The sequence below is a fragment of the Danio rerio genome, chromosome 12, assembly GCF_049306965.1.
Source record: "Danio rerio strain Tuebingen ecotype United States chromosome 12, GRCz12tu, whole genome shotgun sequence".
NCBI classification, from domain to species: Eukaryota; Metazoa; Chordata; class Actinopteri; order Cypriniformes; family Danionidae; genus Danio; species Danio rerio.
Genome location: NC_133187.1, coordinates 27,753,392 through 27,774,125, shown reverse-complemented (window position 1 = coordinate 27,774,125; position 20,734 = coordinate 27,753,392). Strand labels below are relative to the sequence as shown.

At 36.4% G+C, this 20,734-nt stretch overlaps 1 protein-coding gene across 2 annotated transcripts in view; it reads left to right on the top strand.

Annotated features, from left to right (window-relative positions):
- The window catches only part of bmpr1ab (bone morphogenetic protein receptor, type IAb), a 70,253-nt gene that overhangs the window by 47,563 nt on the left and 1,956 nt on the right, over positions 1-20,734 (top strand). The window contains exons 4-12 of one of the 2 annotated variants that reach the window (XM_073917566.1): positions 14,238-14,524; positions 14,606-14,708; positions 14,791-14,890; positions 16,602-16,698; positions 16,978-17,113; positions 18,835-19,027; positions 19,269-19,566; positions 19,677-19,852; positions 19,957-20,087. In XM_073917566.1, the coding sequence (XP_073773667.1) occupies positions 14,373-14,524; positions 14,606-14,708; positions 14,791-14,890; positions 16,602-16,698; positions 16,978-17,113; positions 18,835-19,027; positions 19,269-19,566; positions 19,677-19,852; positions 19,957-20,087 (1,386 nt within the window). In that variant the 5' untranslated portion in view covers positions 14,238-14,372. 2 annotated transcript variants of the gene reach the window in all.

The window sequence follows — 20,734 nt, the reverse complement described above, 5'->3', positions numbered from 1 at the left end:
ATGGCAGGTTCAGGTTAACGGCCACTTAAAGCTTAAGTCTTTGCCAGCCCAACAACCCTCAGCCACATTGTTCTTTCTTTTTCTTTTTCTTTTTCTTTTTGGTGTAAACGTGTTCCGATTTTAATGAATAACCGATGTGGGATTGAAATAAATAAATGGCTCTAATATTTCAGTCTCTCACAGAAGGGCAAACCTCCTACGTGTCGTCCCTGGAGGAGAGATGATTCACATGTTATTTTGATGTATCTAATGTCTACCCAGTGATGTATTTTGGCGCAAGGACATCTTGGAGGATTTTTAGTGTTTTTATTTACCCTCTCCTACGTTTCTGCTGCAGACACTGAGAGACGGTCATGAGGACCAGCGTCTTGATTATAGGCTTGTGATCCAAAACGCCCTCGTCGAGACTTGGCTGGCTCATTGCATCATTTCCTGCTCACTCGTACTGAAATAAAATACGACACAGAGAACACATGTAGACTGATCCGTTTATGGGCAAAACATGCTACTTTATAGTCCATGCTTAACTTGGAGGACAATTTTTCTTTTTAGATCATGGCGTCATAAGAAACTAGTACGTCGTTTACACATTTTCATTTTAAAACACATCAGTTTGTTATGATTATGTCTGGTGTCCACACCACTCTGACAACTTGTAAAAACAGAGCTTTTTGAAAATGCTGAAGACCTCATTTAGTTTGGAAATGCTTGTGTTTCGTTTTTGTTTAGACGGTCTTAAATGCATGCTACATCCATAATTGCTCCTATATCCTCTAGGGCTGCACAATTAATTGAAAAAAGATCGCTATCTCGATTCGACCTCCGACATGATCTTAATCCAGCATCTCTAGTCTTCACATCATTTTATATACGTTTCTCAGCAACATATACACCTCCAATGGTGTTAAAAGTGTCACATACTGTATTTATAAGGTATAATTCACCCAAAAATATTATTTCCCTTTTAATGTAATGATATTTTTGTGGCTGCGAAATCACACATGAGCTGATGCACTATTCAGGGTTCATAAGGTCATGAAAAACTTGAAAAAGTCTTGGAATTTTGACATGGCATTTTCCAGGCCTGAAAAAGTTTTGGAAAAACAGAAAAACCCACAAAGTTTTGGAAAAGTCATGGAAAACCGATATATGTATACTTGAATAAAGGTTATTTACTTCTTTTCTGTCATTGGCCAATCACATAGCCCCACATTATTAGTGTGGTGTAAGCATTATCCAAATCAGTTTTACATAGATATAAATATAAATTAATACCAAATCGATTGTTGCTTGTTTTACGATATGCTATAATACATTTGAACATGCATAGTTTTTCTTTCACCACGCATATGTAGACATTGCATGACACATTAAGTCATGAAAATTTACTTAAAAGTCTTGGAAAAATCATGGAAAAGTCATGGAATTGTATTAGTAAAATTAGCTCGTCAATGATATCATCGGTAGTGAACAGAACCCAATAGTATCTGGATGCAGCCTTTATGATGCAAGCTGAGACTGCATCACTTAGCGATGCAATGTCAGACTCAATTCACTCAATGGGGTGACTGACGTCAATGTGATGTGTAGGGTTAGGGGAGCGCATTAAAAGCATTGTAATGTAATGTAATGTATTGTATCATTTGAGAGCCGCACAGCAGGTATGATTTCCATGTATGCTTTTATTCTTGAAGTGACTGCAGCCATGACATGGGCACACTCGGCAGTAAAAGTGAAACCTAAAGTGCGCACATCGTTTAAATGATAATATAACATTTTAGAGTTATGATTGCAACAAGCATTTGATATGTTTTTTTCTTTCATAGCAAACACAAAGTTTGTGCATGAAAATAAATGTTTACTGGGTCAGTTTAACTACTCTAGCCTATATAATGTTGATTATAAAGCAATAGAGAATCTGATAATGACAAATGCTTCATTTTACCAGTAAAAAAGGCCTAATAATGCTGTTAATGACAAATGACAAGCATATGTTACAAACATATTAATTCAACTTTAGAATTGTGAATAGTTGTATTCTGATGTTATCACTTATTGTGAATTAACAAACAGGACATATTTAAAGACTGTTCAAATCCACCATTCCAAGTATATACAAAATTGAGCATTTTAACCAACAGTAGACGACAAAAAGGCCTAATATTATAATTGTTGTTTAACCATATAATTGAGAATGACAGTAATAATAGCCTGCTCATTTTAACCTTTATTTTACATCTACAGAATCGTGAGAAAATCGTGATTGTCTTAATTTAAAAAAAAAAAAAGGGGAAAAAAAGGGATTTTTATTTTAGCCAGAATCTTGCAGCCCTAATATCCTCATCATTCACTGTCTTGAATTGGTGTACTACTATTGTCCACTTGAGGAATTGAATGAAAACTAGTGTGTAAATAATAATAGTTATTTATCACCTAGATAGCTGTCTGCTAGTAATGAAACTAAATATTTAGATTTTTGTCATTTTTCAATTTTTATATTGAAGCCTAGACCAGTGTAATCAATCAATAATCAATATGATTCCGCTGTTGATGCAATGTTGTCAGAAATTCATTCGGCATGCAAACTCTCACAATGCGTTATGGGGATTCTCTAGCTGTTGATTCTCTAGCTCGTTATTTTAGTGCCTTGTGCACTGTTTTCGACACTACAAGAAACGGCTGCTCCCTCCAATAGTGCACTATTCAGATTTACATTTAGTCATTTAGCAGACGCTTTTGTCCAAAGCTACTTACAATTGAGGAGGTATTCAGCAATTCCAACAAGAAGAGGCAATACACACGAGAAGTGCTATTTAAAGTCTTCTGGACTATTGTACGTTGTCCCCTGATTAGACTCTCTAATACAGTCATTACACAAGCGCTATACTTCAAATATGGATGGCGGCAAAATATGTACATTCCCAGTGAGTGTGAATGGTCATGTATCATGCATTTTAGGCTATGGACAGATACATTTACATTCTAAAATGCTATTTTAAAAGAAAAATCACTCATCTAAACAGCACCTAGAAGCAGTTAGCATAGATTTTCATGAAGGTGTGAAGTCTGTGAAGCGTCATTCTCCACTCAGCCCTTGATCAACTTCCCCTTCCAGCTTCAACATGCTCTGAATTGCCCACTCTAGCCTCTGCTTTTATAGGGTCAAACAACAGATGTTTACCTTAGAGTTCACAGTCTCCCCTGTTCATAGTCTGACAAAGTCTTCAGGCTGCACAATGACTTGATGTAGAGCCCACATAATTTTAGGGACACTTTTATCACATTAACCTGTGTGCATCCATTGTGTTTCGTGATTTTGTTTGGCTGTTAATGCCAACCGCATACTTAATGGCCAAAAAGCTTTTTATTTCCGATTTTTACGTTTCATCCTCATTTCCTTTCATAAATCTGTTTTACCCTGGATATAAAAAGTGTAACTCGGGACCTTTGGGACAAAAATGGCCCCATTAGCCGCGTTTCCACTATCGCGCCTAAAGCGAGCGAGCCAGGGCGAGCCAAGGCCAGTGGGGTTTCCACTGTCACTTCCGGGGCCTAATCGGGCCAAAGCGGGGCTTTCTTGGGGCCAGCGGCCGGCCTTTTTCGGCCCGCCGAATACCTTGGGCCAAGGAGGGCCAGCCGGGGCTTCGGGGCGGAGTGAAAGGAGAGGCGGGCAGTTTTCTGATCGCACATGAGTACATGCGCCAAACAAATAAAGAAATAAGGGAAAGAAAACATCTAGCCTTATAGTCTGGGGTCTTTTTGCGTATGATCACCCTTATGTTTCGCTTTTAAATGTAAGGCTGCTGCATAAAATAATAAAGTAGTTTTAATTTATAGTGACGTTCTTTGCTGCGTCCTCCTTTATGTTTCAATACGCATAATAATCTTTACACCATATTAAAAACACAGCAGACAGTAAAGGTTTTCGAGAGTTTTTGTCAAGTTTAAAAGGTGTGTTTGTGCGCGTTTAGATGCCTGTATGTGTGTGTGAGACCGGGCTAAAGCGCTCCTTCACAGCTCCGTTATGCCGCGAGCGGCTTTTTTCTTTATTTATTTTGGAGATAATACACAATAAAAATAAAACAGAAGGACATAAAACTTAACAAAATACGTGCCCACTTTCGTAGACTTTAAACAATATAGTTTCATATCCTGATAAAATAGCCTATAAGCTTTAATGAAATATAATTTAAAGAATTACAAATATCGGATAAATATAAAATCACATTAAATAAATAAACCAATATAAAATAAACAAAAGCTAGCTATATGTAGGTAGCCTATATACAATACATAAATCGAACCGTTTTAAAGCCACACATATAGCCTATAGCTAACTTTCATTTTACAAAGACCTGTCTGAAAAAAAAAAAGATTTTCGATATTTTATAAAAACAACACCGGAGAAGGTTTGAAATATTATTTATAAAGTATTTGGATACGATGATATTAATCAAATCGCGCAAACAGAGCATTATTTGGTTGAGTGAAAGCAGAATCTCCTATACCTTTTTTTTCTGTCACCCAGTCCTGCGCAGCGCTCGCTGCTTTAAACGCTTATGGGGGAAAGTCCAAACACAAAATGGGTTCTATATAGGCCTACTCAAACAACTGTTTATGTTTTTATATGACGTGGTTAAATTTATAAATGAAACTTTAAATGAAGAGCTTTAGTGAATAGCTGCGAGCGCAAAAATATGGCTATATTTTATAAGGCTACTCGCTCTTATGCTGAAACACTTAACACGACTTCTATCAAAACGAGGATGTTATAAAATACATGCAATATCGAGCTATAAAGGAGAATTTCTGTGGCTTTATATTATGGATGTGTGCGCTCTCTGTGATGGGTCCCTGCGTTCGGCGAGAGCAGTCGATGAACAATGCCAGTTGGTCGGCGAGTAAACAAATGTAATGAATGGAAATACACAGGTCTGTGCGTATAGACATGTCATGTACTGCTGTACAGTAACGTGTCATTTGTTTGTTTCGGTTGTCTTCATTTTAATGGTTTCGTTTCGTGATGATTATATGGTGTGATTTATCTGAAGTGGGCGGGTTGTGTGACGTTTGATTCGGGGACGTTCTGTGGGCGGTGTTTGCGTGACGCGCTGTGAGCTATTAGCCCGTCAGTGGAAACGCGACATGATTTCGGCCTCATTTCTCAACCTCCCGGGCTATTGGCCCGCCCCGGCCCGATTAAAGCCCTGGCTCGCACTGGCCCGATAGTGGAAATGCGGCTATTGAAGCTGACTGCAACATAGTGTCAGCAAGAGCTAAACTCTAGGCTATCAGTTTTATAGTTCAAATTTTAGCATTTGCCATATCTCTGTGAATTTTGTGTGAATGAAATCCATATACTGAAAAAAATTTGACATGAGAGCAAAAAAGTATCTCACGCTATTTTATTTAAGTTTATCACAAAATCATTTGACCAACAGAAAGCTGCTCGGTTGAAAAGTATCACTTTTGACAATAGACAGTGCACCTTTTTGCTTACAAAATGTTTTATTTCAGCGTCACTTTGGAGACTTTCTGGTTGTCAAGTTTGTGGAACATGTTTATAGTTTATTTGATGAACTACACTGTGGTTACACTGTTAGGACATCTGCTTGACTTCAAACATCCAAGAAAAAAGACCTTGAGACCACAAAAGAAGATCTTTCTGAACAATGTTGTAGCTGTTTCTGTCCAGATAGTCAAATTAAGTGTGGTTCAAAACAACATTTTTCAATATGAATTGTCACTGTATAAAAAGCAAAAGAAAATAGAGACATCAATAATATATTATTATCTGTTCCAAATACAAAAGTCATACAGATTTGGGAAGAGTGTGTAAATGATGACGAAAGAGTTTGAGTTTTGGTGTGAACTTGGGTGAAAAGTTAGCTCTGGGTAAAATGTGTTCCGTTTAGATCCCACTTAGCTTTATATTTTGATATCTTGTGTTATTCAGACATTATTAAGTGTGACCTAAAGGTATATCCCCCCCACCCCCCCGCCCCCCCCCCCCACCCCAAAAAAAGAATAATTAATGAACCTTCTGCCCGTCTTAGATGAACAGAAGAACAGCTAAAAAAAGGTTAAGTTCATGTTAGCAAAACATTAGTGAGACCTTAATGATTCCCAGATTTGATATACATCATTATTTGACTAGAAACTTGTTATAGTTTCTTTCAGATGTTGATAGTATCTTTTTGTAAGACCTCAGTGTTCCCAATAAATTGCAGAGCTAATAATTTGATTCTGGCTTTATATGCTTATTTATTTATTCATTTGTTTGTTTTACTATCTAAATGCCCAAAGCCATTGATGTGATGAATTTCCAAGAAAAAAGCCACTGAAGAAAAAAATAGATCACACTTTATTTTGATGGTCTGTTTGTTGAATTTAAGTTACATTGCATCTACATGCCAACTAATTCCCATTAGCATTACCAGATAACTTCATCTCTGTTTGGGTAGAATTAAAAATTTCAAGTCTACTAGCATGTATAAATGCAAAAAATAAAAAAAATACATTGTATTGTTTTCCAAGGAGTCTAACAGTATTCAGGTAGAAATTAAATGTAAAAAAAAGTCTGCATAGTCTTCATTTTATGAATAAATTAATAAAAATATTAGTTATTAACGTTACAAATGGTACAATTTCATAGACCTGAATGCCTTTAAACAGTCACAGGCCTCAAACTCATGCAAATGAAGAATATTAACCCATTCCCAACATTGCATATCCTTCGATGTGACTATTGTGAATGATCACATTAGGATATCTATGCTAAAGTGATATATTGTGCAGTCCTAGTAATTTATTTATAAATATTTATACAGTTCTAGTCAGAATTATTAACCCCCCTAAATCATTATCCCCCTGTTTATTTTCCCCCCAATTTCTGTTTAGTGGAGATACTTTTTTAAATACATTTCTAAACATAATAGTTTTAATAACTAATTTCTAATTGATTTATATTATCTTTGCCCTGACAGTAAATAATATTTGACTAGATATTTTTTAACACTTTTATACAGCTTAAAGTGACATTTAAAGGCTTAACTAGGTTAATTAGGTAGGCAGGTTAGGGTAATTAAAAAGTTATTGTATAATGATGATGTTATTTTCTGTAGACTATTAAAAAATGTATAGCTTAAAGGAGATAAAAATTATGACCTTAAAATGTTTTTGTTTTTTTTTTAATGTAAAATTGTTTTTCTTCTAGCCGAAATAAGACAAATAAGTCTAAGACATGCTGTGAAAATTTCCTTGCTCTGTTAAACATTATTTGGGAAATATTTAAAAAAGAAAAAAAAAATCAGAGGGGGACTTCAACTATAATGGACTTCAACTATATTCTTTATTTATTTATTTTTTTATCAAAAAAAGAGGTTAAATTAAAAAAAAAAAACTATTCAGACAAACTATTTTCTTTCACTGTCTAAATCCATTTAGATGGCAATTTTAACTCTTACTCTGTTCACTCATCTCCAGAGTGACATTGCTGATTGGCTGCGCCTCTTGTTCAGGGCTGGTGAACGTGCTTCACAGCGCCTTCTTGACTGGTGCAACTGTAGAGTCCTGTGTATACATTTGGGCCGCGTGTGTGGAAAACAGACTGGAAGTGTCTCTTTAAGAGGCTGGCGCTGGAGTCTGAGCTGAGCTGCCTACAGGCTGGGAGAATGCGGTCAACAGGACTCATTACTGCCTGAGCACTGCCAGACCTCAGACTCCACGCTGACGGCGAGCCAGAATCAAGCACACATGTAGGAGCACGGCGATGCTCAGATCCATCTCTCCAAGCCAAGGCAAAAATGCAGAAAGGGGGGAAGGAGAGCAAATGTATTCAGTGGCTTCGTAATGTCAATGAATCACTCAGAGGTACTTCAGAGGAGATAGTGCAACAAGTCGCATCTGCTCTGATTTAGTAACCCTTCTGGCTCCAAACCTGTTTTATGTGTTTCAGCTCAGATAACATTCCTGAGCCCTGCGGTTGTTTGTGTGCCGCTGTTGTGGTTGCGGGAATTTAGCTCGCGCTTATCTGCGCATTGTAGCTGTTAGGACGTGTAGAGCTCAACACATCATAACAGATTAGCCTGCCTTTTACAGTCGCTCCTAAAAGCGGCCTGTGTTTCTGACTACGCCGTTCACATTCCTTCAATTTACTGGTCTCTCGCTGAGAGCAGGGCTTTCAGAGCCATATTTTGTTTCTTTCTCTTTCCTGTCTCCATCCCACTATGTTTATGTTACCGGTTTCCACCTCCATTATCACACTGGGCCCTGTGTGACAGCAACGGCGCCTGGACTAAACTGCGAAGTGATCAAAGATGGAACATCTAATACTTTCTCAGTGTATTTTGCATTTTGCCCTAATGGAGAGGGCCATGGGACGCCTTCGCTGCTTCAAATGAACATTTCTCAACTGCAAAAACCTGAACCGTGACACATAAACACAAGATTTATATCAATGGCTGTTGCTGGAACACAGCGTATGAATATACTGACTCATCCACCAAGAGACAAAGTATTAGATGAGACGAGAGCGCGTTTGATCAGTCTCCAAAGCTCGTGCCGCTCGACCCGGCTTTCAACCTCACTTTTATATACTGTAATCCTGACTCTTGTGTTCCTAATCTGGTCTTTCACTCTCCCTCTTAAATCCACTTCTCAGCATTTCACCTTCAGGCCATTCAGGAGGATGTTTCGTGGCACGTTCTTTTGTTAGCAATGTTTCCACAAATTGACTCGGTGTTGAGTAACATCTTATCATGTTTGACGCATCTGTTCCAGGATCCCTCACTATAAAACTGATTATGGCCTCTGCATTGTCAAGCACGCTTTCATTCCCATCTTGAGCTCGATGTTTTTCCACTCAGATCAAGTCCCTGGGTGAATCTTATGAAACATGGCCAGGTCATGTTCCAGCCAACAGTCAAAATGAATGAAATACATAGTGCTGAAAAAAAAGAAAACATGCATTCACTGTGATTAATTATATAAATAGATGCATTAATTTATAACGATAATCATTATGAATATATTTGTTTCATTGTCTGTTGATATTCTTGATTCTGATTGGCTGAAAGGTTTGCAATAAAATTGCTTAATGCGCAAGTAATTCCAGTCAATTTTTAACACAGTTAAAAATAAATGCTCTTTTCCTCAAACAATAGGAGTAATCATAGAAAGTAGAGGTGTAATGGATCACAAATCACACAGTTAGGATCACATAGTGTTTTTTTTTTTTTTTTTCGGATCAGCTAAAAAAGGGAGGAGACAAATGTAATTTGCTTGCCATTTATCACAAAAACAGTACTGCAAGACACTTGGGTTTAACTAACAGAACTTAGAACCTGTAATTTTATTAAAAATAAAATGAAGAAATAATTAGCTGAATAAAAATAAATTGTAAATTATTCAGTACTGTGAAAACTTCAGTTACTACTACTGTGGCTGATGACACTAAATGTATAAAGTGTATATTTAGTATAAAATGTAGATTTAAATCTAGATTTAGTCTATTTTTCAATAAATGATTCAGTTAGTCACTCATAAATCTAATTTCTAACTCATTTCATTGTTAGATGTATCATTTTTGAAGAATTATTCAGTGGCATATTTTTTACGGCTGGTTGTCGCCACCTATTGGTTAAATAATGCAATTTCTGCCTACAACATTGCTAAATTTTGAGCATCATTAAATGTATACAATGGTGATTTTTAAGGGTGTCACGATTCTCCAAATTCTCGATTCGATTACATTTTCAATTCTTAAGTCACGATTCGATTCGATTTTCGATTATGAATAATTAATTAATTAATAACAAATTAATTATTTGTAGCCTACCGTTTAAACTACCTGACCTGCATGGTCTTTGTTTTACCCATAAACAAATCATACAGTAAATGAATAAAGGCAAGTTACACACATAATTACCACCTGTCAATCACTTTTTTCTTGAGCGCAACTACTGGATATATGCCAAACAAACCACGCTAACAGGGGAAACGAGACAGATTCCGAAACAAACGTCTATGTGTCAAAGCACCGTAAGATTGTATTTGCACACAATTGACAGACAGTCGCAGCACGCAGCTCTGGCTCGATCTGTCAGGCATCAAGGCACCACTGTACACTGGCCCGAGCGTCTCACACGCTGGCTCCGGGCTATCGGGCAGTCCTTATTGTCAAGCCCTGAAGGTTTAAGCTCTGTAGATGGGTCACCTGCGTTGGCACAGTTTAACAAGCACTTTAACAAGCGTGTTTTTTCCCGCTTGGCAAGCCAAGCTGACGTGACATGGGGGCGTGGCAGCATCGACGATTCTATTTTTTGATTCGATAATCGAAATCGAGCATAAATTTCGAATCGTGACACCCTTAGTGATTTTATTCTTTACCATAAACATCAGTGGTTTTATTTAAATATAAACTGTTATCTCCCAGTACTTCGGTGTTATTTGACTGTCCTAACATAACCAACTCAAAAGACAAAAGACTGAATCTCTTAGGATTAATAAACATATGCAAATCACAATCATTTATAATTTATGTTGCGTGGATATTGAGATCCAGATCTTTTAATGAATAATCGTGCAGCTTACACTGAATGCATTAATGCAGACTTAACAAGTAGTGACAGAAAACACCTAAGAAACCCACCACATTTCGAATAACCTACCACAACATCTTTCGTCATTATTATATTTTACAGAAAAGCCTTAATACTTTCATACTTCATTTGAATGATGCAAGAGGCAATCTTTCTCTGTGAAATATTTAAAATTAATCTACGAGTTAACTTTTTTTTTTTTTATTGATCCGCGGGTCACGTGTGTTCTGAACCATGGGTTGTGAGCCGTATGAGTCACGGATCAACCGTGATCCATAACACCCCTAATAGTAAGCCAGACACACTTGATGGATCCTTCACTCCTCTGTGTAATCTTGAGGACACAGACATGTTTAACCAACTCAGGAATAACCAACTTGCAAATATTTTGTGAAGAAGTAGCTAGCATAGGTTACCATGAGCTATATAGATATGAAAGTCATTTGCATGCATGCACCATCAGATATTTCTTGGCAAAGAGCAAAACTACTTATAACTTGTATAACATGTCATGCATTCAATAAGAAATAAAGTACATTCAGGCAGTTGTTACCATGAAATAAAGCCTGACGGGTTTATCTGTTGTATAGGTCTGAAAGGCTTAAATCTGCAAAACAAACAACTGGATGTACTTTATTGGGTTTAACAATGAACACAAAAAAATTTTCTGAGCCATAATAGTTTATTAATCCTTTAATAAGTGCAAAGATGACCAAATTGAATATGGCTGAATGGAGCATACACTAACCTACATATTATTGAGTCACAAGATGGCACCAAACTGTCAAAAACAGCAGCGTGACAAGCTTTTTAATATGGATGTCAAGGTGTGATGATGATTCAAAGTACCTGATAAAGCCTGTGTTATTAGTTTCATCATTTATCTGGTAAAAAATGCTCGAAATGTCATGACTGACCGATGTATTAAAGGATTTTAAATAACCTTTGTCTCCTCGTTGTGCTTTTAAAGTCCATTAACGCATAGCTATTTCCTAATTCAAAAAGTGTAAAAAGTGCAATAAGATTATGCAAAATTCTGCATGTAATTTATAGTTGTTGTTTTTTTTTTTATCTGATACCTTTATTTCATGAAGATAATTGTTGTGGATATGATTAATTTGACAGCCTCAGTGATTATAACTGAATGGATTATGAACTGAGTGAATTGAGTGATTCTCCTGTAGATGTTTAACAAGCGGTTTGTTTGCTCTCTTCCTCTGATATTTTTTCCCCTCAGCTGATATCATTTATGAGGGTTTAAAGCTTTGTGGCTCCACACTGGTGTGTTATCAATCCCTATATCAATATTTAGTGCTCTCCACCCCAGCTTATACAGCTGGAGGTGTCACTGTCGTGTAACTGCTGATAGCAGGTAAGATATTCCTACGGGATGGGGTTTGCTGTTTATATTTGTTTGGTTTTGCACATCAACTATGGGAAATGAGGCGCTGTGATTCTGAGGGACACTTGAGACTCTCGTCGCCATCTGATATTTATGTTCTTTTTGAGTGATAGAGATGTAGGGCAGGCTTGAAGCAGTCTGAGACGTTGGACAGGTTTGAATCGCGCCTCTTGTAATGAGATCCTAGGTGTGGAATGTAGTGCTTTACTAAACAGCAGCATGCCTGTTTTAGTGTGGCCTTATTTTGACTGGGTTTAGGCCTGTCCGGACCTGCAGGACGAGCAGCACGGCTCTAAGAGGAAGCACCCACAGCATTACTAAACACACGAGTCTTTGTACCCGGGGTGATATGCAACCTGTCTGTCTGTGACAAAATGCTCACGCACTCAGTTGGATCAGGTTACAGCACTGACAAATCTACATGTCTCTGTCTCTCTGTCCCAGATTTCAAAGCTTATCTCCCTCTTGTTTTTACTCACAGGCTGTAGTGATCTGTTTTCCGTACTCCCACCTATTTATCCAAGATCCCCTGCAGTATAAGTGAGCACAGATTAAAGTGAATAAGACAGGGCTTGTGTCCATGTGGCTGTGATTTGAATATGTTTTGTGATTGTATATACAGTTGAAGACAAAATTGTATTAGCCCTCCTGTGAAAAGTTATTATTATTAAATTTTAAACATTTCCTAAGTGATGTTTAACAAAGCAAGGATGTTTTTACAGAGTTTGTAAAATGAAGATAAGTTGGAAAAAAATTTTCTTTTCTTAAAGCAATTTTAAGGTCAGTATTATAAATATCACTTAGTTTTCTTTTGATTGGCTACAATAAAAACTAACCTAGCTTGCCTATTTAACCTAATAAATAACCTAGTTTAACCTTTAAATTGCACTTTAAGCTTAAGACTAGTTTCTTGTAAAAAATATGTACTGTCAGCATGGCAAAAACAAAACAAATGAGTTATTAAACTAAAGTTATTAAAACGTTATGTTAATAATGTTGAATGAAAATCAAATCTACGCTACACAGCACTTTTAAAGAATAATTTTCCAGAAGGGTTGTATATCATATTTTGCTGCATGTTGGGGACTACAGAATTCAGAATATGGCCCTAAAATCCAAGATACTAAGGCAAAAGTTCCCTGTGTTTTGGTTTTTGTCTCATATTTTAGTAGTTATGCAGTATCACATGAGCAATAAGTGCAGTATGACACAAGGACAGTTTTTGTCCTGAAAAAGGCATGTGTGTGACAGTTTGTAAATAAAAAGATAATATCATAAAACGTTTTAGATTGTCAGTTTTGCCAACTAAAATATGAAACTACTACAGGAGTTTGTTGTTGACACACAGTGTTTAATTTCTAAAAAAATTCTGATTGAATTGAACAAATGATTCAAGCCATTCACAAAGAGAAGCATTTACTTGACTTAGAAGGAATCAAATTAATACCACAAATGCATAGCATTTTCCTTTGTATTACTGTTATCAAAGTAGAATTGTTAATGTACAGTTCACCCAAATGATTATAATTCTATTATTAACTGCTCACTCTGATGTCTTTCCAATCCCTGAGACCTCAGTTTGTCTTCAAAACACAAATTAAGAAATTTTAGATGAAATCTGAGAGCTTCTTTGTCCTCCATAGACGTCGACAGTCCTGAGATGTTAATAGTCCAGAAAAGGAACCAAAACCATTGTCAAAAGTTTGTATGTGACTTCAAAACTTCTCTTGTGACTTTAGGGGTTCAACTGAAAAAATTAAAATTTCCAAGAACATTTTTGTGTGCCATAAAAACTGTAAAAATGTACTTGCCCATGTCTTCTGGGTCAGATTAAATTGCAAATTTACTATCAGCAGTACGGCGCTTGCAGGCAAACTGTCATATTTACAGTTTGTTTTGCTGAACAAAGTTTTTTTGACGCTTTGTAAGATTACAGTTGAAACACTGAAGTTACATAGAATGTTTTGACAATGTTTTTGGTTCTTTGTCTGAGCTTTAAATATCTCAGGGCCGTATGGAGGATGAGAGAGATCTCTGATTTCATCTAAAATATTGTAATTTGTCTCAGGGGTTTGGAATGACATGGGGTTGAGTAAATAACAGAACTTTCATTTTTGGATGAACGAAACCTTTAACTTTATGATATCAAGATCACTGAGTGAAATGAACAGCAATACTAATCGTACATTTTGGTTTTATTGGTTTGAAATGCTTTGACACAATGATTTCTCTAGCAAGATTTGATTCATCACGATTGCATAAATATAGACGAGTAATGATGAAAATACTATGGACAGTCACATTCTGGGATATCTAAAAAAAATCTGATTTCCTCTATTTTAACCTTAGGTGGACAAAACCCAGACTACATGCTTCATGGCACTGGAGTCAAGCCTGGATCAGATCCAAGGCGAGCTCAGGCAGGAGACGGGTCCACCGTGGCCCCAGAGGATGCTGCCCGCTTCCTTAGCTGCTACTGTTCAGGCCACTGCCCAGAAGATGCCACAAACAACACCTGCGAGTGAGTACACTATCCTCATCTCACTTCTTCTCAATTAAATGTGAACAATCTGAATTAAACTACCTTTGTGTGTTTGCCCAGGACAAACGGCCATTGTTTTGCTATCATAGAGGAGGATGAGCACGGCGAGGCGATGCTGACCTCAGGCTGCATGAAGTACGAGGGATCCCACTTCCAGTGCAAGGTAATTCATGAACGAGACAGTGAGGAATAGATGTTAAGTGCTAAGGCATTAAGATTGACTGAATGTGGTTATTGTCGTCTAGGACTCTCCTAATGCTCAGACCAGACGGACCATTGAGTGCTGCTCCACAGATTTCTGTAATAGAGACCTACAGCCCACACTTCCACCTCCTATTCCAGGAAGTAAGTGTAACGCTGCTCGAGAACCTTAATATAATAAATATATGAAAACGTCACTCTACAGTGTGGAAATTACTCGGTGTGACCATGAAAAACTATTACCAAATTATAGCACATTAACCATTATATAAATATAATTGGATTAAAACATCTACATTGTAGGCCTGTCACAATAATCAATATACCTACTTATCGCACAATACATGGACATGACCTCAGTCATTTTTGGTGATGCAATATACTGTATATCACCCATACATAAAACCAAATCTAGCAACATTTTAGCTAATTGCACCACCTCTCTATCTCTATCCAGTATGGTTAAGCACTATAGTATTTACTCTAAATTGTTGTTGTATATTTTAATGTGGGTGTCTGACAACTGAAAATAGATCTGGTAGCAGATATGGCAGCCTCAGTTACTATTATATCACACTTTTTTTAACATTTATTATTATTCATTTGTGATTTGATGTATGTTTTCACATTTTGATTCCAATGTCTGATTATTAAATTGTTAAAATGCCTATAATAAAATGAAATATTCTAAGGAATAAGATCTTGTGTTCTTTGGAAGAGTGTACTTGGATTATGATGCTATTATATTGTCATTCTGGCAATATGTAATGAGCGACATAAAATGGTCTTAAAATGACAATAATATTGTTTATCGCAATATATTTTGCTGCAATATATCATACGACAAAAATTAGATTTTTAAATAGATTAAAATTGCCCAATGCACTACACTTACATTGCTGAAGGTGAAGTAATTGATAATCAACAGGGTTTAACTGCACAAAGTGGTTGCCACCAACCACTCAATGTGAAGTACTTTAAAATCCTCGAACGCACAGCAGGCCGTTGATTATCCCACTTATTCCATTGTCATTTGCCAGGATATAGATAAGTTAAAAATAGTATTGCTCCATGCAGTACAATGTAAGACACATAACTCGATTTGAACTGGTCATTATTCACAGGTAGACAGACAGAGATAGAGAGAGACTATGTATATGACGTGGGCATATCTAATAGCTCATAGTAAAATGTGTTCGCTACCTCTTTGCAAACACAAATAAATGCTTCTACAGGAAAAAAAGGTTGCTCCGTGGTTAGCACTGTCATCTTACAGGAAGATCACTGAAGTTTTCATGTTCTCCGTGTTCATGTCGGTTTCCTCCAGGTGCTCTGGTTTCCCCCACAGTCCAAAGATAGGTTAATTGAAAAAAAAAACGTAATCGGCTGTATTGTATGATTGTGTTTGATTGAGTGTATAAATGTTTCCCATTACTGGGTTGCAGCTGGAAGGGCATCCGCTGGGTAAAACATATGGTGGATAATTTGGCGGTTCATTCCGCTGTGGTGACCCCTGAAGAAGAAAATTGAAAAGCCGAAGAAAATTGAATGAATGAATGAATGAATGAAATTGGCTCTATTGTATGATCGTGTGTGTGTGAATGAAAGAGTGTTTGGGTGTTTCCAAGTGCTGAGTTGCAGCTGGCATCTGTCAGATATACCAGGAGTAATTGGCAGTTTATTCCGCCAAAGGATAGTGAGTGAGTGAGTGAGAACTGTCAAATATGTACGTTTTAAATCTAATATATTTCTGTGATGACAGCAACATTTTTGCCATCATCGCTCCAGTCTTAAAATGCACATGGTCTTTCAGAAATCATTCTAATATACTGCTGTGATTTTCTTTTTAATCCAGAGCCTCCATTTTGGAACGCCCACTTGCTGGCTTTTCTGATCTCTGTGACAGTGTGTTGCTTCACTTTGGTTGCCATTACTATAGTGTGCTACTACAGGTGAGACTTTTATTTCATAATGCCATATTTGTTTAGCTAAAATGAATGAAAGATGCACCTCAGTCTGTAAATTATTGACCACTACACTGATAACACTAGCACAGGCGCACCTGTTAAAGATAGACAAGTAAATTAAGTAGCTTTATGTATGACTTTAATGCTTGGATATATATAAACTGTGACTCTTAGTAATAAGTTACTTATTCCTTTGTAGAGCAGCTTCTGTGATGTAACATTGTATAGAACGTAATGATATGCTGTGTGTGGTCGTTTGATCAGGTTTAAGCTGCAGACGGGACGGAGACATTATCAGAGGGATCTGGGGCCGATTGAGGCCTTTATCCCTGCAGGAGAGTCTCTCAAAGATCTTATTAGTCAGTCCAGCACTGGCTCTGGGTCAGGGCTCCCCCTGCTGGTGAGGCTCTATTTCTGAATGTCTTTTTTGTTACTGTTGAGAAGAACAGGGTTTAACAGTTCTTTAAAAATATTGTGGGGAAAAAACAAGCTTCTTAAGACGCATCTTTTTATTTAAGCATTTTATTTGCGATTATCATTGTCACTTTTATGCAATTTGTAACATTTTGCTTTTCACGTTTTTTTTGTGAATTTTTTTAAGGATAATTCACAGAAATGTGTGGACAGTTTTGCGATTAAATATATAATATATATATATATATATATATATATATATATATATATATATATATATATATATATATATATATATTTATTTATTGTATAAGGGAACCTACTTTGTTAGGTGTGCAATCTGACATAATTACACAAATCATTAAAATAAAGCTTTTTTTATTTTGTTTTCTTGTCAATACGAGATCTAAAACAGATCTGAAACACTAGGGATTAAGCCAAAGGAAGGCTGCATAACTCAAATTGTTTTTCACAATCTTATTTTCTCTCAGAATATCACTCTCTGGAGCATCTGACATCATGCATTACACCTAAAGCACGATTGCTGTAAAAATTCGTCAATGGCAGGGAAGCTTTTGTTTTGTTTGTTTTGTTTGTTTTTTATATTATTTTGTGCTGTATGAATTAGTTACTGATAGGCAATAAATTACACTGTAAAATAAAATGAGTTTTCATTTTATTTTCTAAACTAGTGGGATTTGAATTTAATGAATGCATAATAGACGTGTGATAACCGTAAAACCGTGATTATTTCTCAGACTATAATCGTACAACCAAAATCTATAATCGTTGCATCCCTACAGGTGAGACGTCATTTTTCAAAAGACATTCAAACACATCAAATGCTCTGCATATGCAACATCTATAAGTCATGTAAAACAATTAATTGCAAACTGAAACAAATATAATTTGATTATATTGTTTGGAATTGTTCCCAGAGATGGGTTGCGGCTGGAAGGGCATCCGCTGCGTAAAAACTTGCTGGATAAGTTGGCGGTTCATTCCGCTGTGACGACCCCGGATTAATAAAGGGACTAAGCCGACAAGAAAAAGATTGAATTAATGAATGTTTGAAATTGTATGTTTTATGAGATTATTTACATTTTTTGTGATTATTTTGCATTTAATTAAGAATTTAGTTGGATCGCAAAAAAATTGTGACTTTCTGTTGATTTTTGCATTTGATTCAGCGATCACAAAATCCTGAAAAATGAGGGGGTCTGATTTATTATCCTTGTTTTATTATTGCAGAATGACATCTCACTAGGATTTTATGCAAGCTTGTAATTCTCTGCATTTTTTATTTGTTATTGTATATCTTGTAGTGCTTTGAGTTTAAGAAAAGTGCAAAATAAAGAAAATTTATTATGTTGTGATTTGTTATTATGATAATTAAATTAATAGTCAGGAAATTTATGAAAACTTTAGACATTCTTCAATAAACAGTAAATACAGTTGGCCATTTTGATGTTGTAATCCCTCAAATTTTTTGTTTGTTTGTTTGATGATTTTTTATTTTATGTATTTGTTTGCTGTTTCTTTCTTTTTTGAAAGCATGAAGAATGTTTTTTTTTTTCTTTTCAAAGAATAATTTGTTTTTGTTTAGTTTAGTTAAATCTTTGAGGTACAAATTATTTGTTTTTATCAGGCAATATCGATAAAATGTTTTGAGTTAAAATGTCTTTGTCCACTTCTTTTGTTTCACAGGTTCAGCGCACCATCGCTAAACATATTCAGATGGTACGTCAAATCGGAAAGGGTCGTTATGGAGAAGTGTGGCTTGGGCGCTGGAGAGGAGAAAATGTGGCGGTGAAAGTGTTCTTTACTCGTGAAGAGGCCAGCTGGTTCAGAGAGACTGAGATTTACCAAACCGTGCTCATGAGGCATGAGAATATACTCGGTAGGTTCATTAACAACACAGAAGTCAAAGATACTAAGCACAATTACATGTTTTTAATAATTTCATAGGATACTTTTTTCACAAACCCTCAAAATATTCATTAATCATTTACAAAATCTGTATACACAATACATAACGTATTGAATTTAAATTGAATCCCACCCCTCTGTATCCTCTTTACATTATTTCATGTTTTTTTCTGTCTGTCCTGATTTTGTTTTGCCTTTTTATCTTTCTCTAGGCTTCATAGCTGCAGATATTAAAGGCACAGGAACGTTCACTCAGCTTTTCCTCATCACAGACTACCATGAGAATGGATCCCTCTGTGACTATCTGAAATACACTACCCTGGACACACAGGCTCTGCTGAGACTAGCATACTCTGCCGCCTGCGGTCTGTGCCACCTCCACACAGAGATCTATGGCACACAGGGCAAACCTGCCATCGCTCACAGAGACTTGAAGAGCAAAAACATCCTCATTAAAAAGAGCGGCACATGTTGCATCGCTGATCTGGGCCTGGCTGTCAAATACAACAGGTGAAAATGACTGTAAATACAAACGGAACACTCAGTGTAATACACACATCAGTTATAGCTAGAATGCAGTTCCATGTGTAATGTACTGACACCATGCTTTGTTTTTATAGTGATACCAATGAGGTGGATGTCCCTTTAAGTACAAGGATGGGCACGCGGCGATACATGGCACCAGAGGTCCTGGATGAAACCCTAAATAAGAACCAATTCCAAGCATACATAATGGCTGATATTTACAGCTATGGTCTCATTGTTTGGGAAATGGCCCGTCGATGCGTCACAGGAGGTATGTTTTACGTTATAGTGTATTTTAGGTTGTGACAACGTTGGCACCTTTCAAAGCATGATTATGTCTGTCATTTATTTAAATGTCCTTTTCTTTCTGTGTAGGTATTGTTGAGGAGTATCAGTTGCCATACTGGGACATGGTACCCTCAGAACCATCCTATGAGGACATGAGGGAAGTGGTATGTGTTAAAAGCATGCGGCCAGTGGTGTCTAATCGCTGGAACAGTGACGAGGTAAGATCTAGCACCTTCAGTTCAGATGCAATTTCATCTATTATCATATGCAATTTACTCAATGAAAAAATAGTAAGTGTGCAAAATATACGTATTGATTATATTTTAAAATGTCATGCATTGCTTTTGAAGGCAAATCTCAATGTTCAGCAGTCACTTACTTAATTACAGTCTTCATTGTGTCACATGAATTTTCAGATATTGCGTTGCTGATGTGGTTCTTAAGGGATATTAATTATTAATACAAATTCACAGATACTCGATTTCTCAACTGATTCTGCTAGACCAGGGATGTCCAAACTTGGTCCTGGAAGGCTGGTGTTCTGGAGAGTTTAGCTCTACCTCTAATCAAACACACTTGAACCAGCTAATCAAGCTTTTACTAGATATACTTGAAATTTCCTGGCGGGTGTGTTAAAGCAAGGTGGAGCTAAACTCAGCAGGATACTGGCCCTTCAGGACCGAGTTTGCACATCTCTGAAGTTATTAAATATCTGAGTTATATTTTTCAATTACTTTGGTTCAAATGAACACTTGGTGTCAGTCAAAAACATATTATTCAAGCTAACATTAACTCATTAACTAAATTTCTAATATTAAATTGATTTCTTAATTTATAAAAAAGTATTTCTTGATATTAATGTATC